Below are 26134 nucleotides of genomic sequence, written 5' to 3'. Positions count from 1 at the left end.
TAGGTGGAGCACCCATAAGGTCCCTGTTGAAGAAGCCGTCTGCACAGGATCCCTTAAGTTCAGGAACGGGTTGTCAATTTTTACCTATCCCAACTCATGTGCAATTTCCTGATATTTCCAACCTGTTTCTGGAGGGTGCCAAGTTGGATGTTTCCTTAATGGACATATGGAACTGAATGCACCTTGAGGGGCCCTGTACCACAGTTATGCAACTTCTCCAAGGTAACACCTGACAAACTAGAGGAATTAAATTGGAGAATTTGTAAAGTGGAAAATAATTTTACCTCACTGGACTTTCAGATTAAGATTCTGAATGCTACTAGTGATTCATAGGCGATTAGAATCTATGGAAAATTCTTTCAAGTCTAGGAATTTAAGAATGTTAAGTTTTCCTATAACTTGTCTTCTTCCCTGGAGATTTTACTTAGGCAATATTTTACAGAGGTACTGAAGTTCTCAAACGCTCAGGAGACAGGTGTCTCAAAGTTATATTACCTTTCAAGGAATGTCTTAAAAATGGATGGAACAGAGGGAGGCCTAGATGTTGTTGAAAGAGCTGGAAACATCTCAACATACTTTTCCTAATAGGACAACCCTATGTCATAAAAGCTTATTTTCAGTACAAAGAAATATCTTTTTGTGGGCAAAGACTTTAGCTTTTCCCAGATGAGGTGTAAAGCTTTTTTAGCACGGAAATCTCAGGTGTTTTCAACGGGAAAGTAGATTAAATTATATATTTAACTTTGATTATATGGCCAGTTTGTCTATGGTAGGGTGGATTTAAGTTGTAACGTTTAGATTTAGGGCCTTATTCTATAAAGGTTATGCTCCTAAATTATGAGAATAATCTATTTTGGAGCATAGATTAGGCTCACAATTTAGGAGCACAAACTTTATAGAATAAGGTCCTTAGTGTTCATCTAAGGGTGGTAATAATCATTACCTTTTCTTTTTTTTTCTATCTCTGACTCCCCAATAATGTGGGTACAGTTGTATTTCATTACCTTGATTATCAGGCTTTTCTCTATGTTTGAGAATAGCTAATGGGAGTAGTGGCAAAGGAGTAGTATAGCCAACAGGACACTTCCAAAAGAGTACGAGGGAGGCGCAGATAATCAAACTCAGTTTATTCATAAAAAGACGACATAGCACCGTGTTTCGGCAAAAGTGCCTGCCTCAGGAGTCTAAGGAATTATAAACATGTGGGCAAAATGATAAAAAGTAATAAACTTAAATCACAAATTATAAATACATACAGAAAACTTTAAGACAATTAATCCTATATCTAATTTTCTTAAAGTTTTCTGTAATTATTTATTTGTGATTTAAGTTTTATTATGTTTTATAATTTTGTCCACATGTCTATATTTCCTTAGACTCCTGAGGCAGGCACTTTTGCCGAAGCATTGCACTGTGTCGAGTCTTTTTATGAATAAACTGAGTTTGATTATCTATGCCTCCCTCGTGCTCTTTTGGAAGTATCCTGTTGGCTACACTACTCATTTGTCACTGCTTCCTACTCGAAATGTCTCTGTGTTTCTCCACCTCAGTGGTTGACCTCGATGTGAGAATAGCTAATGTAATTGATATTTGTTTCCTTTTTTGTTTTCTGTTATTTTAAAGTAAAACGGTGTTCAATAATTTTCTCTTTAGATAGCAGATCTCAGATCTAACATACAAGGGTAAGGCATTCCACCATTTTGTTGCTTGACATGGAAAAGTAAAAACAAAATGTTTCTTCGATTTTAACTAGTTTGCAGATGGAAAATACAGCAGGACAGAATCCCTTGAATTTTGAAAGATGATGCTGTGGAGACCACACATACCACCCCCACCTTCTATACGAAAGCTAAACTACAGCACCTCTCTGAAGAATTCCTATGATAGCCCAATACAAGGTACCACAGCCTGCAGGGAATCCAGATTTCTTCAGAGCTAATATAACTACTGGCATTCTACAGCAGTCATTTTGTAGGCTTCATTTTTATCCAAATATGGCAAATAAAATACCAGATTACAAAAAAAACCAAAAAACTAAATATTTAATCAACTGTAGAAAAAGGAATGAAAATGAACAGAAATTGGGATCCTATGACAAGTGGGGAAATCATTTAACTATGCTCTCATCTGCTCCTAATGCTCAGAGATGCTAAGATCTTGGCCAAAAAGTTAATCCGTGAGGATTGGCATGACATGAATGTCTGTCTCCTATGGCTGCTGGACAGACACTATATACAAACTATTATACCCAAGGTGGGGGGTGGAGCGGAGAGAAGACAAAAAGAGAGACACCCTGGGGGAGGACAAACATGATAATAATGCTTACGGGATTTGTTGGCCATGGATGTGACACAAACAAGGCTTTGGTTAGATCCAATGAAAACAGATGTGTTGATCTTTGGTACAGATGTGATAATAGCCTTCCCGAAACTATGCTGCCCTACCCCCCTCTAAGGTGGAAATTCTTTAGATAACAAGGCAACTGACTGTTAGGTATGAAGCGCAATAGTCTGGGAGACTGAGAACAGCTGAGGGTTAATTACAGCAATCTGGGATGCTAATGACAAGAATAACTCTCCAACTCATCCTTTTTCATGCTCCTGCCCCTTCCCCAGGCTATTATTTAGAACTACATTCCTGGCAGCACACAGCCTTCAGAGAGAGGACATTAAGATCTTTGGGCTCCCTCCAGAAATACGACTTTCAATAATCTAATAAAATATGAATCTGACTACATGTCGGTAGCATGCTTTTGCAAGCCAGTGAAGCCATCAGCATCCAATGCATCAAGCAATAATAATAATAATAATTAGCGATCACAAAACTCAAAGATGACCATCCTAGAATCAGTATGGAATTTGTATACAAGATAGGCGTAGTGCCCCATAGGTGCCCGGAGCCACAGATAACATGGCGCCGTGCACCGAGGGGCATGTGCGTTCGTGACAGCGGGGTGCCAACGAAACAAGGCGGGCTCGTTCCCGCCGCAAAAGGGGGCACCCCGCTGGTAAGGGAGGAGAGAAAGAGGGGTTAAAAACCCCAGGGCGGAGCCCGGACGGCCTCTTCTCGCGTCCGGGCTCCAGGTACAGCTCCGTCCTGCCGGCCGCTGCCTCTCCGGGGAGCAAAGACTTCTTCTGCATGGGGCAACCGGCGAATCGCAGGAACAGAACAGGAGGCAAACCGAGGCAACCGAGCCAGACTTGAGCTGCTGCTGCAGGTTGTGCCGAGGTTTCCTCGCCTCCTTCCCTCTTTCTCCTTGGCTTTCCTTTTCCCGATCTTCCCGGTGCCTCTCTCCTTCGCTTCCAGCCTCTCGTTCTCTCTTTGCCGAGAGGGGTTTGTCTGTAGAGGCGCAGGGGAGAAAGAGCGAGGCGAGGAGCGCACAGCGGCGAGCGATCCTGATTTCGACCGCACTGGCTCCGGAGCAATAATAATAATAATAATTAGCGATCACAAAACTCAAAGATGACCATCCTAGAATCAGTATGGAATTTGTATACTGAGAAATGCTTTCAGTGCCCTTGGGATTAATCTTCTACATGTGCCAAAGACATGGAAAACTGTGGGTAAGATTGTGGTTCAACTGATTATTATTAGTCAAAATAAAGAGTGGAAGAGGCCACTATTAGGACATGATCTGCTTCTAATTTACTTTCATAGGTGTAGTTTTTTTGGAGAGAGAGGCATATGACACTCCCAAATGCTCCAGGTGTTAATGCTGATTTGGTTCCTTTCCCACAGTCAACTAAAGAGACAAAAACCTACACCTATACTTCTTGCTTCTTCCTAGGAACTAAAGTTTGATGTGCAGTGTCTGGAAGCAGGAAAATGCAAACAGAACACTATTCAATGACCTTAAAAAAGCAGCCCATGCACCCAACTTCTAAAAACGACCAAAAGTAGAAATTCTTCTCAGTTCAAGAAGGGGCACGAATCTCCCTGTCAAACTCAGAAAAAATATACAATGTCAAGCAGAACCATCACCGCTCTCTAGATAGACTCCCTTTTACCTCTGCAAACTTTCACTTTAGCACAGCGGTGAAGGCCTCGACAGCAGTAAACACTGATCCTACCCCATATCACCAGGAGACCTACAGATAAGTGGTCTTTTTTACTACTAGATAGTAGTTACATTTGCAACAGACTATGGTCATTTTACAAATAGGAGGAGGGTAGGAACAGTGCAATGATGGTTGTATGCTGCGGGCCATTTGCACAACATATGGCATAAGGCACTCGCGCAATTTCTGAGCACTGCATATATATAAAAAAAATTTATTACATGTCATAGAAATAAACACTGGTGAAATTGTTATTTATAGTTAAAATTTAATGCCAAGAAGTGCAGAGTGATGCGCTTGGGGTGCAGAAACCCAAAAGAGAGATACCAAATAGGAGGGGAGAGATTAGTAAGCTCGACTCAGGAGAGAGACCTTGGGGTGTTGGTGTCCGAGGATTTGAAGGTTAAAAAACAATGTGACAAGGCGGCGGCCGTGGCCAGAAGGATGCTAGGCTGCACAGAAGTATAACCAGCAGAAGAAAGGAGGTGTTGATGCCCCTCTACAAGTCATTGGTGAGGCCCCATTTGGAGTATTGTGTTCAGTTTTGGAGGCCGTATCTTACTAAAGATGTAAAAAAAACTGGAAGCGGTGCAAAGAAAAGCTACAAAAATGGTATGGGATTTGCATTGCAAACCGTACGAGAGACTTGCCAACCTGAACATGTATACTTTGAAGGAAAGGAGAAATAGGGGTGTCATGATACAGACGTTCAAATATTTGAAAGGTATAAATCCACAAACAAACTTTTTCCGGAGATGGGAAGGCGGTACAACTAGAGGACATGAATTGAGGTTGAAGAGGGGCAGACTCAGGAGTAATGTCAGGAAGTACTTTTTCACAGAAAGGGTGGTGGATATATGGAATGCCCTCCCGTGGGAGGTGTGGAGATGAAAATGGTAATGGAATTCAAACATGCGTGGGATAAACACAAAGGAATCCTGTTTAGAAGGAATGGATCCATGGAATCTTAGCAGAGACTGGGTGGCAACACCAGTAATTGGGAAGCAAAACCAGTGCTGGGCAGACTTCTACGGTCTGTGCCCTGATCGTGACTGAATAGATATGGATGGGCTGAAGTGTAAATTTAAGGGGCTTCAATGTTAGCTTCAGAACTTTTAGTACAAGAACAGTGCTGGGCAGACTTCTATGGTCTGTGCCCTGAGAATGGCAAGGACAAATCAAACTCGGGTATACATATAAATTATCACATACCATGAGTTTATCTTGTTGGGAAGACTGGATGGACTGTACAGGTCTTTCTCTGTCATTTACTATGTTACTATGGATAAAGGTGAGCCGGTTGACATTATGTATCTGGATTTTCAAAAGGCATTTGACAAAGTTCCTTATGAAAGACTCCAGAGGAAAACGGAGAGTCATGGGATAGTAGGTAGTGTTGTATTGTGGATTCAAAACTGGTTTAAAGATAGAAAACAGAGAGTAGGGTTAAATGGCCAGTATTCTCAATGAAGAAGGGTAGCTGGGACCGCTGCTTTTTAACATATTTATAAATGATTTAGAGATGGGAGTAACTAGTGAGGTAATTAAAATTTGCTGATGACACAGTTATTCAAAGTTGTTAAATTGCAAGAGGATTGTGAAAAATTATAAGAGACTGGGAGACTGGGCATCCAATGCATGTGGGAAAGAGAAACCCAACCTATAGCTATATAATACAAGGTTCCACATTAGGAGTCATTGACCAGGAAAGGGATCTAGGTGTCATCTTTGACGATACGTTGAAACCCTCTGCTCAGTGTCTGGCGGAGGCAAAGAAAGCAAATAGGTATTATTAGGAATGGAAAACAAAAATGAGGCCATTATAATACCTTTGTATCGCTCCATGGTGCAACCGCACCTTGAATACTGTGTGCAATTCTGGTCATCGTGTCTCAAAAAAGATATAATGGAATAAGAAAAGGTAAAGAGAAGGGCAAAGAAAATGATAAAAAGGATGGAACGACTTCCCTATGAGGAAAGGCTAAAGCAGATAGGACTCTTCAGCTTGGAGAAAAGACAGCAGAGGGGAGATATGATAGAGGTCTATAAAATAATGAGTGGAGTGGAACGGGTAGATGTGAATCGCTTGTTTACTCTTCCCAAAAATACTAGGACTAGGGGGCACACAATGAAGGTACAAAGTAGTAAATTTTAAACGAATCAGAGAAAATATTTCTTCACTCAACGTGGAATTCGTTGCCAGAGAATGTAGTAAAAGCAGTAAGCTTAGTGGGGTTTAAAAAGGTTTGGATAGATTCCTAAAAGAAAACTCCACAAGCCATTATTAAATGGACTTAGAGAAAATCCACTGCTTATTTCTAGGATAAGCAGCATACAATGTATTGTACTGTTTGGGGATCTTGCCAGTTACTTGTAACCTGGATTGGTCACTGTTGGAAACAGGATGCTGGGCTTGATGGACCTTTGGTCTGTCCCAGTAAGGCAATAATTATGTTCTTATGTCTTGTGACAACTCCAATAACTATGACTTAACCTGTATGTGATCTTAGAGAGGAGAACAGTGTTGACTTAAGAGTGTTTAGCTACCCTTTCAGTTCTACCAGATCTCTTGCTCTCCCCCCACCTCCCTGCTTTCCAACTTACAGTTTTCTCAAATAAGACTTTTTGGCATTTTCCTCTGGCTTCCAGGAACTGAGGAAGTTTGTCATTCCATGGCCTGTCCTCATTCATCAGTGGAGAGAAAGATTAAAAGCTTGTAAACAGTAACAATACAGGCCACTGCCATGGGTTTCTAATGAAGGTCAGCTTTGCAATTCACACACCCATGTCAGTTAACTTTCTGGGAGATACTGCCCTAAACTGAAACACCAGACAAGCACCTCATAGGTTAGCCTGGGGGGGGGGGGGGGGGGGATGAGGAATTAGCAGGGCAAGACTAATAAGCATTAGCAGAGGTGTAAGTGCTTGTGTGGTGGGGGCTCACTACTGAAATAGCAGGGAGTGCTGTTGGCCAAGTTTGACAAAGAAGTAGAAACACAAAAATATTACTCTGGATATTTTGCCTCACTTAACATATTCACCTCTACCTTAATTATAGTGTAAATGCCGATGTCTAACCTATTAATTAAAAACTATTTTTCCTTTGGCCATTCCTAACACTTCAAGCCAAACAATGTCTTTGCACACAGAAAAACAATAATCATATTTTAAGAACATGAATAAGAGCTTTTAACAGACAAAAACAAGCTGATGCCCGCCAAAGTACTACAACCTGGGAATATGACATAGAATGGAAAATTGCCAGAGGGAAGGCTGAGGAAGAAAGTGGTTTCAGAACTTAAGACAAAGCCAAACTCTACTCCTTTAGGTGTTTGTAGTGCTATGAATTGTATTTAGTTTTAACTATTTGTTGGTCAGTCTAGCAGCATAGGTCACTGTTCCTAAGTAGAAGCCTCAGGTTTGGGTGATTCCCTGTTCTAGGGAAATCAAAACATAGAATGACGGCAGATGAAGACCGCAAGGCCCACCTAGTCTGATGCAACAACACAGAGTCCCTAATATAAGGGAACAGTCTGAGACTGAAGGTCCCTCCATGCTTATTCTAACCTAGACTTTCTTGAATTCCAGAAGTGATGCTCACTTTCTGGGCATGGACAAAGTTATCCACTGGTTGCAGAAGTGGTTCCTGCTGGTCTGGAGAGATTTGGAGGAGATAAGCCTCAGAGACATCTTCCATTTTCTTGTCAATAGAAGATGTAGGTTTGTGGGAAGAGGAAACAAGTAAAAGATAAAAGTAATTGGAAAATAACACTACAATATCAGAACAGTAGTGGAAAATAAAATCAAATACTACGTTTTTTTTCTTCTCTCTGCTAGAGGAATGACTGGGGGGGGGGGGGGGGGGGAGAGCTCCCTACTCAGCAAGGGACCTCAGTGCGGCCAATAAGAAGAAAGAAATCTCACTACCTCAGCAAAGCATCTAGTATTTTTAGGTATCCTAGTGTCAGTATTTCTTATCAGGCTTCTTTTAAGCTTTGCTAGGGCTGGATCCAAAATGGACTGAGTTCAAGCCTGGGAGATTTACTGGGCCAGCTTGGGAAGGGTGTTCCCCCTCCAAAAAAAACACAATTCATGCTTTCCAATGAGAAACTATAACGCCTGTTAGACAACTCGGCACATAAGTAAAAATGCTTTTGTTTCAGGCAATTTATACATTTTGCTGAAAGGTTTATGACTCCACCTGCAAACCGTAGAAAATAAAATTAACTCATGGTCTCTTGAGCTGCAGAAAAGATTTTTTTGGTAATTAGGTTGAAAACTTCCTCTGAGGTCTTGTCGTCTCCACATATCTAATGTTCAGCTCCAAATATCTAACCCTCAGCTTGGCTGGAATACTTAAGTGAGTTACAGGAAATCAGTGATAACACTGCAAAAAGACATCCCAGCAACCCCTATACAAAAACAAATCCCACATTTGTAGCACTGCCAGCAACTTAATAATCAGCAAGTATTTCAACAATTCAATGACAATTAAAACTCTCCCTGGGGGAATATGGCCATGGCCTCCCTATCAGAGCACAAGTATCAAGTGTTTTAACTCGGAGGTTACAAACAAGCCAAAGGGCCAGGACTACACCACCATCCATTCATTCATTCCACTTTTTAAGGGGTCAGAACATCACACTGCTGGAAGCAATAGGAAAGGACCCAAGAAAAGCTGTGTTTATCTTTAAACTCAGTATGTTCACAGGGTTCCACCCTTTTTCATATGAGTGCAATGGGTGGGGGGGGGGGGGAATAGCAAAATTCAGTCACTGCAATTCTGAACTTGAGGTGGTGGGGGGGTAAGCTTTGTTCTCAAGTGTGAATTTTGCAAACATACAACCTTGCATTAATAGATGACACTGATACACAATGGACAATATTTTAACTGGGGCAGTAAGAACTGCCAAAACAAGAATCTGAAAAATGTTGACATATGTTCATCCCTATGTAGCAAAAGCAAAATGCAATATCAAAACGAGATCACTCAATCCTGCTGATCAAGCTCCCTGGCCTCTGAGCTTTCAGCTGGCATATATTTGCTGCAGTGTTGCAACTGCACATGTATGTCAGCTACTGTGACATAGTATACAATGACTGTGCATAACAGCCAAAAGGTTAAAGGAAATGAAGGCCACAGAGCACTAGGATAATGAGATTAACTTTTAGAGAACTTCAAATTCCCATTTTATCAACCTTAACAGTGTCCCTTTCAGAAAGATTCTCCTACAGAGACTTCATCTAGTAATTTCCATGAGCTATGCTGGGGACCTGAGAGTGAAGGCTGAGAGCTATTATCAAAAAAGAGTGTGTGCTGCAGACACAGATAGTCACACATTTTTACTTTAACACACAAGTTTATTGTCTCTCTCTCTCTCTCACTTGGTTACTCTAAAATCATTGCTCTTTCTCTGCTCAGTGCTGCACTTTCTGATTCAGGAACACATTCTGACACACAGCACAAGAAAGTTGGGCTCCAGAGAATTTTGAATGAACAAGACTTTTGACTCTTTGGAGTAATCAGGCAGACAACGCCCCCAGCTGGCCATTTAGAATGCCTTCACCTCCTCTTTCAAAAATGGGAAGGGCAGGATGTACACTTTGGGATCCTGCTTGGTACTCATTACCTGGACTGGCCACTGTCTGAGGGCCTGATGCTTAAAAGTCGCCGTTAAATACCACATGCGTCTACATCTGTGGTTGAAATTACCAATTTTGAAAAAAAACAATCGATGCTCAAAGAAGTCAGATGCAAATGAGATGCACGGAAATTCGCAAGTGGTTCAGCAGGCAAAGTGCCTAGCATTTGCGTAGAACAGTCTCACGGTAAGCTTCGATGTTATATGCATGCCCATGGAAAAAAGGTGACATCACACCACAGGGTTCCACAACTGTAGAAGTGCTGTTATGTGCAGGACACACACGCATATAATACACGCACATAGCACATTTACGTATGGGACACACCCACCCACCCATATAGTACATTCCCATAGTACATTTAACACACACATGCAGATTCTATTAAATGTTCCACAACTTTTTCACACTACTGTTACTTGCAGAACACACACATATAATACACTCACACGGCACATTTAACACACATGTGCAAATACTATTTTAAAAAAATGCAAGCAGACTGCTCCACCGAGAAGTCACCCTCATGCAACGACAGCTCCAGATCAGCCAGAACATTTGGAACATTAAAGGTAGGTGCTCCTTTCTGTGCACTGCACGGAAATGTCTGTGCATCGAATGGAATGGTCATTTTAATACTAATGAGCTTGTTGTAATACATTTGCATAGGATTATCAGAAGCTGCTACCACGAACGGTAAAAGCGACACAGAACCCCGTTGTGCATTAGACACTGAATAACGTGTGTGCTAGACTGGCTACAACCAGTCTAAATCAAAAGTTGCAAGGACGGTAAGCTTTGAGCATCGGGGCCTAAGTCAGGATGCTGGGCTCAAGGAAACTTTGGAATAACCCAGTATGGCACATCTTATACATAAAACTGAAGCAAAAGAACTGTATCAAATTGTGGGCACTAGAAAGAAAATTGTCCCGTCTTTCCTTCCTTGTAATGTATACCCGCAGTGACCCCAAAAGATATCAAATATACTAATCGGTCTACAATAAGATATCAGATGGGATCAGGGCTCTGCAATAGCCATCACATTGGTGACAGTAAATCCCCACTTACAAAGCATCCTGCATCTCATCCAGATCACACTTCCTCCACTGGACTAAATAAGCAGCTAAAATTTGCACCTAATATTGGCCAGATACCTTTATTTCCACGATCATCGCCCCATGAGTTTTCAACCCTCCATTTTTCAAACAATCCTTCTTCACCATCCTGGAAAAACAAAAAACACCACCATCAGTAATATGAAAGCTTGTGTGTTTCTGCAATAAAGAGTAACAACAGCGCTCTCACAAAGCACTGTGCTGCATGCTATAGGCCTGATTAAAAAGTTTTCCAAGCACACTTTGATGTTGCCTATACGTATTAAATCCTATAAACTTCAGAAGTAAGCCTTCTGTGGGACAATGTGAGCCCCAAAGTAAGCAGCAGCAGTAAATCTGAGAGACTGAGACTACGATCATACTTAGCATACCCTGGTTTAGGAGTAAGGTTCATTATTGTTATGATAAATGCAATACTAACCCATCTGGAGACCGCCACCTCCCAAACAGAAATTCAGAAAGTACAAGACCTCCCTTCATCTGTCTGTGCTCCAGCCCCCAGAATGTTAACTTAATCAGTGAACAACAAGTTATTCAAGGAGCCCACACCAGTGTAAGCATGAAGATAAATGTTCAAAACAATAATTAAATGAAATGAAAGATTCACCCAACAGTGAACAGCAAGAAAGAAGCTATAGATGAAGAATGCCCCATCCAGGGTGGCAATTTAAGAGTCTTCAGTCCCCTCATGCTTTTAAACACATGGTCTCCTGATGCTTTTAACAAAGACAATCAGAAATTTGCAGTCTCATTACAAAAGACTACATCTCCCATAATGTGTTCAATTGTGAGTTAGAAAACCCAGGCAACAAGACTAAAAAGTGAGGCAGACTCGGAGAGGATGTAAAAATGCCAGAGTTCTTACATCCTCTCCGAGTCTGCGTCACTTTTTTGTCTTGCTGCTCACGTTTGCGTGAGGGTTTTTTTTCTCCTTTCTCATCTTCTTTAGAAAACCCAGGACCATCACTCTCTCCTTAGCTGTTTGAGAGTGTTTTTCTCCTATTTCTTTTCTTGGGTTCCCACTTAATGCTGCTGCTCTGTTTTTCCCATCTAATTACAGTAAACCATTATTCTAACATTAAGCACATAACATCCAGTTAATGCCATGCTAACTGCTTGCGCAGAGCTGCATTAAAGGACTTTATGGTATTTTCGCTGTTAGTGCATGGTTAACTTGCGTGTTAAGTGCTTTTTACATAAGTACATAAGTAGTGCCATACTGGGAAAGACCAAAGGTCCATCTAGCCCAGCATCCTGTCACCGACAGTGGCCAATCCAGGTCAAGGGCACCTGGCACGCTCCCCAAACGTAAAAACATTCCAGACAAGTTATACCTAAAAATGCGGAATTTTTCCAAGTCCATTTAATAGCGGTCTATGGACTTGTCCTTTAGGAATCTATCTAACCCCTTTTTAAACTCCGTCAAGCTAACCCGCCCGTACCACGTTCTCCGGCAACGAATTCCAGAGTCTAATTACACGTTGGGTGAAGAAAAATTTTCTCCGATTCGTTTTAAATTTACCACACTGTAGCTTCAACTCATGCCCTCTAGTCCTAGTATTTTTGGATAGCGTGAACAGTCGCTTCACATCCACCCGATCCATTCCACTCATTATTTTATACACTTCTATCATATCTCCCCTCAGCCGTCTCTTCTCCAAGCTGAAAAGCCCTAGCCTTCTCAGCCTCTCTTCATAGGAAAGTCGTCCCATCCCCACTATCATTTTCAGTCGCCCTTCGCTGTACCTTTTCCAATTCTACTATATCTTTTTTGAGATACGGAGACCAGTACTGAACACAATATTCCAGGTGCGGTCGCACCATGGAGCGATACAACGGCATTATAACATCCGCGCACCTGGACTCCATACCCTTCCTAATAACACCCAACATTCTATTCGCTTTCCTAGCCGCAGCAGCACACTGAGCAGAAGGTTTCAGCGTATCATCGACGACGACACCCAGATCCCTTTCTTGATCCGTAACTCCTAACGCGGAACCTTGCAAGACGTAGCTATAATTCGGGTTCCTCTTACCCACATGCATCACTTTGCACTTGTCAACATTGAACTTCATCTGCCACTTGCACGCCCATTCTCCCAGTCTCGCAAGGTCCTCCTGTAATCGTTCACATTCCTCCTGCGACTTGACGACCCTGAATAATTTTGTGTCATCGGCGAATTTAATTACCTCACTAGTTATTCCCATCTCTAGGTCATTTATAAATACATTAAAAAGCAACGGACCCAGCACAGACCCCTGCGGGACCCCACTAACTACCCTCCTCCACTGAGAATACTGGCCACGCAATCCTACTCTCTGCTTCCTATCTTTCAACCAGTTCTTAATCCATAATAATACCCTACCTCCGATTCCATGACTCTGCAATTTCTTCAGGAGTCTTTCGTGCGGCACTTTGTCAAACGCCTTCTGAAAATCCAGATATACAATATCAACCGGCTCCCCATTGTCCACATGTTTGCTTACCCCCTCAAAAAAATGCATTAGATTGGTGAGGCAAGACTTCCCTTCACTAAATCCGTGCTGACTTTGTCTCATCAGTCCATGTTTTTGTATATGCTCTGCAATTTTATTCTTAATAATAGCCTCCACCATCTTGCCCGGCACCGACGTCAGACTCACCGGTCTATAATTTCCCGGATCTCCTCTGGAACCCTTCTTAAAAATCGGAGTAACTATTGGCTACCCTCCAGTCTTCCGGTACTACACTCGATTTTAGGGACAGATTGCATATTTCTAACAGTAGCTCCGCAAGTTCATTTTTTAGTTCTATTAATACTCTGGGATGAATACCATCAGGTCCCGGTGATTTACTACTCTTCAGCTTGCTGAACTGACCCATTACATCCTCCAAGGTTACAGAGAATTTGTTTAGTTTCTCCGACTCCCCCGCTTCAAATATTCTTTCCGGCACCGGTGTCCCCCCCAAATCCTCCTCGGTGAAGACCGAAGCAAAGAATTCATTTAATTTCTCCGCTACGGCTTTGTCCTCCTTGATCGCCCCTTTAACACCATTTTCGTCCAGCGGCCCAACCGACTCTTTGGCCGGTTTCCTGCTTTTAATGTATCTAAAAAAATTTTTACTATGTATTTTTGCTTCCAACGCTAATTTCTTCTCAAAGTCCTTTTTTGCCCTCCTTATCTCCGCTTTGCATTTGGCTTGGCATTCCTTATGATCTATCCTGTTACTTTCAGTTGGTTCTCTTCTCCACTTTCTGAAGGATTGTTTTTTGGCTCTAATGATTTCCTTTATCTTACTGTTTAGCCACGCCGGCTGACGTTTAGTCTTTTTTCCCTTTTTTCTAATACGTGGAATATATTTGTCCTGAACCTCCAGGATGGTGTTTTTAAACAGCATCCACGCCTGATGCAAGTTTTTTACTCTGCGAGCTGCTCCTTTCAGTCTTTTTTTCACCATTTTCTCATTTTGTCGTAATCACCTTTTCTATAGTTAAACGCTAGCGTACTTGATTTCCTAGTTTCACTTCCTTCAATGCCAATATCAAAACCGATCATATTATGATCACTGTTATCAAGCGGCCCTCGTATCGTTACCCCCTGCACTAGATCATGAGCACCACTAAGGTGCCAGAGGCGTGGCTTGGCATAGGCAGAGAAGGCATTTGGCAGTTAACGTGCTGCACTTAGCATGCACTAACTAGCTAATGCAAAGTTAACACAGGACCACGTATCGTCGTCTAAACAGGGAGCACTAAGCCAACCGCCAAGAGGATAGGTGGTGTATAAATAAAATAAACACTACACGTTAATCTGAATGTTAATGTACGACCTGCAATACAAAATAGCGAGAATGTCCCCAATGCTTCTCACATTAAAATCTGCAGCTACCATGGACTAAAGTCCTACATTAAGCCACAGTAACTGAAAATTTTACCACAGTTTAGTAAAAGGGCCCCAAGTGGGCTTAAAAAAAATTTTTTTTTTTCATATTTAGCTCACACCTGAGGCAATGGAATGGTTTGCCCAAAATCACAAGGGGAATCAGTGGGACTTGAACTCTGGTATCCCTGGTTCTCAGCCTGTTGCTCTTACCATTAGGTTACTCCTCCACAGTACACTGTACAATAAAGCTTTGCACTGCCCAGTAAAACTGTGCCATATAAAGGGCTGGAAAGGCCATCAGATGGCCATCAAGAACCACAAGAGAGGGCAGGAAGCAAGGCCAAGCTGTCACCGAAACTATAGCAAGAGCTGACTAAAAGGACTATCAGGTGTCCATCTATAACCAAAGAAAGAGGGCCTGGAAGAATGTTAAGAGATCATCTAGAACCAAAGGAAAGGACTACAGGGAATACTGAGAGGTTAACCAGGCCATGCTGTCTCCGAAGCAGAATGCAGTGAACCTAAGCCAGGGGTAGGCAACTCCGGTCCTCGAGAGCCACAGGCAGGTCAGGTTTTCAGGATATCCACAATGAATATGCAGGAGATAGATTTGCAAGCACTGCCTCCATGGTATGCAAATCTATCTCCTGCATATTCATTGTGGATATCCTGAAAACCTGACCTGCCTGCGGCTCTCGAGGACCACAGTTGCCTACCTCTGACCTAAGCCATCCCCACGGAGATTTCTCTCATCTGATCTTAAAAGTGTTGGATATTCCACAGATACAGATGAACTGGATCAAAATGGCCTATGGTTGATGACACCATGATTTATTTGCATACATCCCGAAGTCATCATAGTAACATAGTAGATGACGGCAGAAAAAGACCTGCACGGTCCATCCAGTCTGCCCAAGAAATGTCACTTTTTTGTGTATACCTTATCTTGATTTGTACCTGTCTTTTTCAGGGCACAGACCGTACAAGTCTGCCCAGCACTATTCCCACCTCCCACCATCGGCTCTGGCACAGACCATATAAGTCTGCCCAGCACTATCCCCGCCTCCCAACCACCAGCCCCGCCTCCCACTACCGGCTCTGTTATCCAATCTCGGCTAAGCTCCTGAGGATCCATTTCTTCATCATCATAAAGTTATTTTACTGGGTAGCAGAAGCAAAGATTTCTGGTCCAGCTCTACCATGTTCAACCTGATATACAACGTTGTAACCGTGTGGAAAAGATTAAATATATAAAACTTCTGGTGAAAGGGTTATAAATGCTGCTACAAAAACAATCTGCAGATATGAGAAAGGAACTCTGTGCTAGCATTAGGATGCCCAGTGTTTCAGCAAACAATCACCACAGAAGCCAGAAACCTCTTCTCTGGGAGAGCGACAATTTTTAATCCTCTCAACTATGACTTTGTGTTTCTTTTATTTCTGAGCTGCAGAGTTAATCCCTGATTCATTCAGCACCAAAAGGAGCACTTCGCTCCATCTGGGAATACTTAGCTCTAATCACCAGGAAACACACTGGGGGCCATTCCCAAAACCTTTGGGGTTTTTGGGTTTCTTTTCTGCTTGCACTGCAAAAATGTCTAATTTAAACCAACCACAGCAAGGCAAGGAAACAAAGCAGAGGCCAAATTTCTCCAAAAGGAATTATAAAGATAAACATAACAGGCCCAAGGGAAAGACTTTTCTTTTAAGGGAAGCCTCTATCAGGGAGATAAAGGCAGCAAGTCCTCCAGAAACTAAAAGGAATGACAAAAAAATCAACAGACTAGATTGTCATGGTTTTTAGGAAAAGACCTAGGGCCCTGTTTACTAAGGTGCACTAGATGTTTTAGCAATTTAGCGTTTAGCACACGCTAAAAACGCTAGCGCGTCCTTAGCGCAGCTTAGTAAACATGGCCTCTGGAATGCAATAAATACCTAATAAGCATTATTTGGAGTGAGCGATAGGTCTCCTTTCTTGCAACGAAGAGGCAAATAGGGACATCTGTATCAAGCAGATTCAGGATTGTATATTCTGCCATTGAAATGTAGCTTGTTTGCCTGACAAGTAGGTGTGCAAGAAGCTCATCAGTGTGAGCTGTAGCAGCTAATTCTTGGGCACGAAAAGGGAGGAGCAAATGTCTTCCTGAGTGTATTCATAAAAATCGAATTCTTTTTCTGTCAAAACCTGTACCAGACTAAACACTTTGAGAGATTATTAAAGGGTTCTTTCTCTCTGCAGCCTGCACATTACACAATGGGCTTCTGGTATCACAGATGTCGAGAATAATTTTATATAGGCTGTCAGTGTCAGGAAACCAGATGTTTAGGTCCATATGTGCAAAACTTCAATAGTATTAAAGGAAAAACTCACTCAATGCAGAGCCTTTTACAAAACACATACAGTGCTGAAAAAAAAAGTATGTGTATTTTCCACAATGCACATCAGAAGAATCCATTTTACAAAAGAGAACATTCAAAAAAAGAGCATCCCCGTTCAGGGTTTTGCATGCATAAGTAATGATTTTGCTACTTACATCAGCATACACCAATCTTTTGGCATCTGCAACCCCAATTTGAAAGGTCACTGAAAACGCACAACCCCCAGCAGCAGGTGCAGAACAATTATGTTCTATATAGCGACCTGACCCACAATTTTGGAAGCTCAGATTCACACCTTTCAGTGGTATATTTTGGAAATGTACATGTCTACAGGGAACTGATTAAGGAGCTGTCCTCCCAAAATAAATTTTGGCAATTCAATGCATTTTATGAATGGCAGACAGGTAAGTGCAACTCCTTCCGCCCCCCCCCCCCCCCCCCCAAGCATGGGCCCAAATGAAAAGTTATGCTCGACTTAAAGCGGGTGTAAATGCTGATGGGGAAATTTTCCAGAATGTGTGCACTGGCATTTTTAAATATATGTATATCCAAAACACACTCCTTCAAATCTCTGAAAACCACTGGTATATAAGTGGCACCTTTTCTAAAAATCCCTACTTATATATGCATATGGCATTTAACCCTTACAAAATCACCTCTCTGGAGTACAATAATGTGACAATTTGTCTCTCAAAAAACATCAGAGTCTGTATTTGTTACAGGCATTCTGCTGTAAACACCCATTCCTTAGCTGCAGGATTCCAGCTCATCTGTTATTAACAGGGATAACTGTGCTTCCAACATCAGGAACAGAACTTAGGAATCATAGTGAACAGCTGTCCACCTTCATTTTTCCTGTTTATCTTATCCTGCAGTGCTGCCCAACATTCCTCTAGTTCTCAAGCCAAGTCCTTCAATACCTGATCATGCCGGGAAAAACTGGAAATGGCTTCCTAAGATAGATTCCCAGTATAGTGATGCCAGTTTGACAGAACAGTCAGCTCACAGGCTTCACACACAACCCCAGAAACCACTAGATAATGTTTATTTATATGTAGGAAGTGAAAAAGCAAGGTTATGGCAGATTCAGTAGGCTGCCTGTTTCTCTAGGGTCTTGTTACAGGAGCTTCCAAACAGTTCTGGAATAATACTGTACATACTTGCACACCTGAAGGTGGTCTATGTTAAAAATGAAATGCTAGAATTATGAGACTAAATTACAATGTACGTGCTTTATTTATGTATCTTATGTGTGGGATATGTACAAGGGTGGCCTAAACAGGAGTGCAGAAACAAAACATGGCTGTTGAGGTATTATGTTGGATAAGAGTAGCTGGGAACTAAGGTTAGTGACAGACAGACATCTATGGTCTGTATCCGCAAATGGCAAAAAAGACAGGTGTGGATTAAGGAACTAAGGCCAGTGCCAGACAGACGTCTATGGTCTTTGTCTCGAAATAGCAAAAAGAAGATGAAGATCAAGTGTGTATATCACTTTATTATCATATGCTACCAGTGAGGGTGTTTGCATCTCAAAGGAGTGAGGAAAACATCTTAATGTTGAGATCAGCAAGTTAAATACTTTGTTATAAAATATTGTCCCTCAGAAGGTCCAAAGCGGATTATAAGTTTTATAATTCCAAAGTGTCACAAACATTTAGATTGTATTATACATCCAAACCCAAATATTAATACAAACAATAAAAGTGAAAATCAAGAAAAAGACTTTTTGAATAGCAAAGTTTCAAGTTGTAGTATTTAAAACAGTTTTAAATAACAAGGCTTTTACAGAAGGAAAATACCCTCTAAATATCTAAACCAAATTTGGATTCTGAGGACTACAGCACCAACTTGAAGTATATTCGAGAGACTGAGGGAACAACGAACAAACTCATGCTTCTGGCTTTCAAACACTAGCAGCAGATACTGCTCAGATGGCCATTTTTTGTCCTGTTTTAGAAACATACAGTATTCATGACCAAATTGCCAACTGTCTCTCTCTAGGAAGAAGTTAACCTCTTATTTGCCTCTTCTCTCATCCTAAAAGTCCATATTCCTACTGCCTCCCTCTGAGTGTTAGCCACCTGATTCCTCCCTCTTCCCTCCAGCTTGCCTTCAAATCTACCTCATAGGGGACTGGAAATGTTGGCAGCTATGGGAAAGCACATGTCAGGATACCAAGTGAGCACCTCTTGTACAGGCTACAATCAAAAGCTATTTTCCAAAGCAAATGCATAAATGAACTGAATTAGTGCCACTTGCTTTACCTGCCCTTCATGTAAAAGGAACTTTAGTGGGTCAAGGTAAATCCTGTACAATTTAGAATGTGAACACATCCAAACAAGTCAAATGTGATTTAGAATTCCACTCTTCCTTTAGGGGGGAAATATTTCCTGATGTAGACTGAAGGCTTCCATTGTATGAAAGCTGTGTGCAGATATATTGTGTAAGAGACATTCGCTCTACCCAGAGGGAGAATGGGAAGGGGTAGGGAAAGGGCCTGTGCACCCACATGCATGAGCAGAGGCAACTCTTCTTCAAAACAAAAGGATTCTTTGTGCTGTGGTGCTAAGTGGAGTGGAGGAGTAGCCTAATGCAGCAGGCTTTGATCCTGGTGAACTGGGTTGGATTCCCTTGTGACTCTGGGCAAGTCATTTAACCCTCCATTGCCCCAGGCACAAAAATAAGTACCTGTATACAATATGTAAATCGCTTTGATTGCAACCACATCCCCTTTCCTCTTCCCAGTACATTTATATGAACTTCCTCTGGATCAGAGAACATGAGATTGTATGTCCCCTCTTTGATTCCACACTTGGCAAACCTGCCCACTCAAGGTCTAGAATTAAAAATAATTCTTGTTTGGCATACCAGACTGTTTTACTCTATATTTAGAGAAATTCAAACTGGTTTTCTTCTACCAGAAAATGGATGTATACTGGATTTTTTTTTAATTTTAATATTTTATTGAATTTTCAAAATATAACATAGTATCTTAAGGTACAACTACCAAACAAATCAATGAGCATCCTTCAAATAAATCAAAGTAACCTCTCCCTCCTTGCACAGACCAGGCCCTGGGTGCATTAAAAAGTGGAATTATTTCTTTAAGTGACCTTGTATTAACCCAGGGTCTAGATGTGGAAAGCTCCAAACTCTAACCTGTTAAAACATTCTGCTGTACAAAAGACAAAGGAAGTCTCAATCTGAGGTCCGTGCCCAGTGAAAAGCTAGCAGGAGAGGGAAGTTGATATTGGCAATGGCTGCTTTTCCAAGCCTTTAAGGCAGCAAGGAAAACGGATTCTGTCTAGCTTGAGAAACAGGCAAAAGGAGGGAATATATATTTAAAAAATAACAAATACAAACGCTGCGGGTGAACTCAGAGCTCAGTGATTTTACGGAAACTCATACACATTACTCTGTTTGGTTAGTGGGAGTTACAAACACAATCTGCTTCAGGTCAGACTGAAAATTACTATCAAACCCAGACTCCTCCTCAGCATCAAAAGAAATGTCAGTGTGGATGCTGGAAAGGCATCTGCAGTGTCTCTGCCGAAACTATAAACATTATTAACATCGCAACACCACTTACGCACATTTAAGGCTTACCTTTCAGTGGAATAACAGAGGCCAGTTATGCTGGCCGCCACATTTTAGACTCATTATAGTTCAACTTTTGTACTTACATATGAAAAAAAAACACAAAACAAAACATGCAAGTCAGAGAAAAACACTTCAGTATTGGCTGGTCTGCTTTTTGTACCAATGGGTCTTCTGGCAGTTTCAAAAGGCAAAAAAGCAGACAGACCAGCTGAAGGGCCAAGGCTGGGCTTAACGATGGCCTGGACCAGTGGGGCATGAGCATACAGAAAAAGAAGTATGAAACCTTTAGTGAGTGAGTTCATATTGTGCACCTCCTGTGGGAAGACCAGGAAACAGCAGGCACCAATAGTGCTGCTCTTACTTACATTCAAAATTCCCCATTTAACCAGATCCTGCACAGCACCAGTAGTGTGCTTTCTTGCAGATTTGTCTTCATGATTACTCAATTCATGGCCACTATCCTACCAACTGAGAATGGAGGAGTAGCCTAATGGTTAGTGTAGCAGCCTAAGAACTAGTTCAATTCCCACTGTAGCTCCTCATGTCTCTGGGCAAGTCAATTAACCCTCCATTGCCCCAGATACAAAATAAGTACCTGTATATAGTATGTAAACTGCTTTGATTGTAACCACATCCCTAACCTCACATCAACCAAATCCCATCCCCCTTCCCAATTAGTACTACTTCTGAAGAGATTTAGGGGATTTGTGCTGAAGTGGACCTGAGCTGCACATAACAATCTATTTTCAGACCAAGCAATTTCAGATGTTTCTTTTCTTCTACAAGCAGGAGCATCCCCTGCAGATCCCCAAGCAGACAGTAGTGCATGTGAACTCTGCCAGGGACTGTAATCACAATTCTCATAAAACAGGTAACATTTACTCTGCTTTGGGGTTTCCGAAGCATAGAGATTTTCATCATGCATCCTCACTGTGGATATCCTAACAACTCGACTGGCTGTGGGGGCCGCAGAACAGGTTTGGGAAGCCCTGCTCCCACACAGTATACCACCCCAAATATTAAAAACAAAACAAAGCAAAAACTTAAGTGGCAAACCAGAGTTTGTGCTTCAGTCTCAGCAACAACAGCTTGGTTTCTGAAGTCATGACAACCAAGTAATTCTAAGTCAAATCTTAACCTCTGTCGGGCCACAACCAAGGCAAATGTATACAGTGCTAACCTTAGCTCATTGCAATATACACTTCCCGAAGTGACACAGGAGAGGTAACAGCATGGAATCTGCTGTGCACACCAGGGGCATAGCCAGAAGTTCATTGGAGGAACGGGGGGGAAGCAATTCCTCTGAGTCCCTCTTTCCCTGAATGCCACTGTTACCGTGTGCCCCCCTCCACCCCAAATCATACCTTCGTTGGCGTGGATGCTCAAGTCCCACCAGCTGAAGTTCTGCTGCCAGAGCCCTGCAGGTGCTAAAAAGCTGGGAAGCAGGTGGGCTGCTCCAGCCTCCGATGCCAGCACTTCCTAACATGATCAGTTCAAATACATGAACCGAGTATGCGCAGATGTGCAGGCATTAACCGCTAGAGAACCCTGTCAACTTCCTGCTGCTCAGGCAGAACAGGCTGGGCTTCGGCAAGAAAACTCTTCAGCTGGCGGGGCTTGAGCTCCTCCACCAGCCATGTATTGGCAGCCACAATGTTGGAGGGGGCCTCAGCCTGAAGTGTGTGGGGAGGGGGGCCCAGGCCTCCGAGGCCCTTCCATGGCCATGCCACTGGTGCACATAAACAGAAGCCGACCTTCAGTAGAACAACATACTACAGAAACTTTCCTTCCTCTGACGGGGTATAAACAGACCAAAAGAAAACTGAAATGCATCTTGTGCAAACAGCTGTGGCTGAAACTCATACCTTCTCAGTGACAGCAGTAAGAGCCATGGCATGCGTCATGAGCGAGTCTCCAAACATCAAGCGCTCAGCTTTGTTCATGTTCTTTACTGACAAGCCAAAGACAAGCTCATGGTTGAATCTGTAAACAAACAATGTGAAAAAAAGGTTTGAAAATGGTGTGAAGCTCCCCTTACAATAATTGGATTATATGGTTCTGTGAGGGGGGGAGGGGAGGACAGAGGTTTTACAGACTACAGCAACTCCAAGGTAAGCGACAGTGTGTATGTGGGAGGTCCTGAGTGAGGGTCTCCAGTGCCGACACTATGATAAATGACAGCACAGGGTGCTGACACCAAGATAAGTAAAAGCCTCCAAGTTAGCCGATACACTCTATGAATTATTTCACCTTGTTGCTAGATTGAAGAATGGATGTGTATCCTACACCTCTGCAACTCTGTCTCAATCAAAGCAGAGAAAATGGTTTGACAATTCATAGATAACCTTTGAAAGGAATACAGTAGTATGGGATATGTTGAAAGATTGCTTCCTAAGAAGCCAAATGCTCGTAACCTTCCCAGCCTTGGCACTTACACGTCCATGTCGCTGATCCCCAGCTTGCCATGGAAGTGTTTTCCAACGTCACAGCCAAACCACACAGCCTAGAAACAGAAAGAAGACAGAGTCACACCCAAGTGATGGGACGAGGGGTCCTTAGAAGGACCAAGTGATGCACGCACAAACCTCGCCATCCTTAATGGAAGCAGCAGTCAGCTTTTTCAGGGTGGCGATGGGCTGGTTGTTGTAGAGAGTTTTTCTTCCTCCCACCATGTTGCTGAGGTAATCCACTGTGTACAGGCTGCCATACTCATGCTGTGGTCGAGGGTCATTCACTAGACAGATCTGCCAAAAACAAACCAGCACAACTTAGCAGAAAAAAAAGAAAAAGAAAAGACAAACAGCCCATACTGGTCTCCTAGCCTAAGGGGTGCCTTATTCTCCACAGGCACACACAGGGCTACTGTGAAGAGGAAGAGACAGACTGCTTATGGTGATACTGAGTGGCCATGTTTGGTAAAGACTGCAAGAACTGCATAAAAGCACTAAGGGGGTTATTTACTAAGGTTCAGTAAAAGTCAGGCTTTTATCGCTTCTTAATTTCGAATGGAAGTGGCTAATCTGTGTAGTTTAACACCACTGATTATTCACTACCACAGTATACGAATAACGCAGCTTGCAATCAACCTCCCAAGCAGCATTATTCAGACTGCCCGGGAGCATTGAGCCACAAAGCTACAGCCCAAAATGCTCTCAGGCTGCTTCTTAAAGGGGATAGCAAAACTGCCAATACTTCCCCACCCATAACAGCCCCCTCTCAATGCAGCACCAATCCACCCCCCCCCCCCCCCCCCAATATCCCAAATCCATTTCTCTCCAACTTTGAAGACCCTCATCTTCCCAATACCACCCAAGTCCCCCTCCCAATGCCCCCCTACCTTAAGGATCCTTGGCCTCCCCATCTTCCTGAAGGTTCCCCCAAGGCCTATTAAGGAATCCCTGGTGTCTAGTGGAGTCAGGACAGAAGCCTCACTTGCTCCTGCCCCTTTACCAGTGCCAGGTTTAAAATGGTGATAGCGACCGCTAGCAGTAGCCTTGTGATACTACTGCTAGGGCAAAAGACCTGATGAACCCTTCCCAGACCTTATATGGCAAGACTACCACCATTTTGAACCCAGCTTCCTCTCTAGATGCTCAGCTTAGCGCTCTTCTCCAGCTGCTTACCTCAGCTCTCTTCTCAGCCAGAGAGGCTCACCTCTCTTTTCGGCAGAAGTGACTAAGCTCTTCTCTCAGCCTGAGTGATTACTCTCTCTTCTTGGCCTGGATTGCCCAGCATTGTTCTAAGTAATACAGCTTTGTTTCTTCTCATTTCATATGGAATTCCTCCTCTCTACTCTCACTGGGCAATTTGAATCCCTTCTCATCCTGGGTAGCTCCCTTTTTAGGATGGATCGCTCAGTCTTCTTCTCCAGCTAGGTGGCTCAACTCCTTTTTCAAGCTGAGTACCTCTGCTCCCTTCTCAAGTGGAGTAGCTCAGCTTCCTTCTTGGGTTGGGTAGCTCTACTCATTTTTGTCTGTTTTTCTTCCATAAATGCAAAACAGGACAATTTCTATCTTACTCTTGTAATCCCACAGCCTTTTGGGAACTGCTTTGTTACATCCTATATGTTCTGGACTGGTCTGATAGGAAGCTAAGGAAGGAAAAGTTGTGTCTTACCTGATAACTTTCTTTCCTTCAGTCCTATCAGACCAGGCCATCTGCTGGTCAACAGACATAACCCACTTGTTCTGGGCTGGTCTGATAAGACTAAAGGAAAGAAAGTTATCATATAAGATATAACTTTTCCATCTCAGAAAAAAGTGCCCAGGTCTGCAAGCCAAAGGACTAGTTATTTCAAGATGCATTGAAAAAGACTAAGCTTCAGCCATCACGCTTCCCCAGCAGTAACACACCCACTGACAGAACAAACAGAGACTTAACTAAATCTCCCGCATTTAAAAAATATAGCTAGGAATGCACCCCAGGACTTTGTTTTCTTTTTGCAGCAAGAGGAAAGCCCTCTGGGTCAGAGTCTGGGGCTGCTGCTGACCCTGTGACTACATTTGCCAACCTTGTCCTCCACATTGAAGATGGGTTTCACATGCTCCTCATAGAACTGCTGAGGTGTCAGAGGCCCAATCTTGTGGTAGTTCTTTTCCTTGTCCCTGAATTCCCAGGTAAAAGTTTCAGGCGGGCTTCCTAGGCAGATACTCACTACACGGAACACCTAGGAGCAAACAAGAAATCAATAAAGCACTAAAGGAAATCAGCAACAAACAACCCAGAATACTGTCCCCCTCCCCATTAGAATGGCACACTGATTATGCTCAGAGTCCAGATCTGTGTCTGCCACAGACTCACCAAACAGTTCTTTATTTCTCTATTTTCATACAAAAAAATATCATCAGGGATGCCTTTCCAGTATGAGAAAAAAAATGTATTAAGGGTCATTTTTCCTTCTGCAAGTATACTGTATGATACTCAAACACTATAACCCTGGATTGGGGGGGGGGGGGTAGAGTGCTGTTTCAGAATAGAAGGATTACATCATCTCTTCCTTAAGAAGTCTCACCCAGTACTTCCCTCGCCCTTAATTGTCTTGTCTGTCTGTATTTTTAGATTGTAAGCTCTACTGAGCAGGGACTGTCTCTTTGTGTCAGGTGTTCAGCGCTGCGTGCGTCTGTAGCGCTATACAAATGTTAATAATAATAATATAATAATAATAAGTCCGAGTCTCTATTTCACTTAAAGGCCCTTTACAAGAAATGAGCATGTGTTCCTATAAAATGTCAATGAAGCCTCGGTACTAAGGGAAACTTCTGCCCCACTGGAACAGATTGTATAATACTTTACTGCTGCAGCTCAAAATTCCAGTATGATAACTGGAACTGCTTTAGGGACCTAAGTTGAGGGCCCTGCAAAAGGGGATAAAAGGAATTTGCATTACCTCATTGATACTGTAATAAAACCAAAAAAAAAAAAAAGAAGTAGAAAGAATGGGGAAAGAAAAATCAACTTTAATTATGTCCCCAT

General features: G+C 42.5%; 1 protein-coding gene across 1 annotated transcript in view; it reads right to left on the bottom strand.

Moving 5' to 3' along the window:
• The window catches only part of BLMH (bleomycin hydrolase), a 47048-nt gene that overhangs the window by 3082 nt on the left and 17832 nt on the right, over window positions 1-26134 (bottom strand). Inside the window, exons 7-11 of the mRNA XM_030222371.1 lie at window positions 25173-25328; window positions 23248-23406; window positions 23098-23165; window positions 22528-22645; window positions 10856-10925 (exon numbers count right to left, since the gene is read on the bottom strand). Coding sequence (XP_030078231.1) covers window positions 10856-10925; window positions 22528-22645; window positions 23098-23165; window positions 23248-23406; window positions 25173-25328 — 571 coding nt within the window. The remainder of the gene's footprint in view (window positions 1-10855; window positions 10926-22527; window positions 22646-23097; window positions 23166-23247; window positions 23407-25172; window positions 25329-26134) is intronic.

This window comes from Microcaecilia unicolor, chromosome 13, assembly GCF_901765095.1.
Source record: "Microcaecilia unicolor chromosome 13, aMicUni1.1, whole genome shotgun sequence".
In the NCBI taxonomy this organism is placed as follows: Eukaryota; Metazoa; Chordata; class Amphibia; order Gymnophiona; family Siphonopidae; genus Microcaecilia; species Microcaecilia unicolor.
The sequence above is the reverse complement of the archived record's forward strand: the minus strand, read 5'-3'. Positions and strand labels throughout refer to the sequence as shown.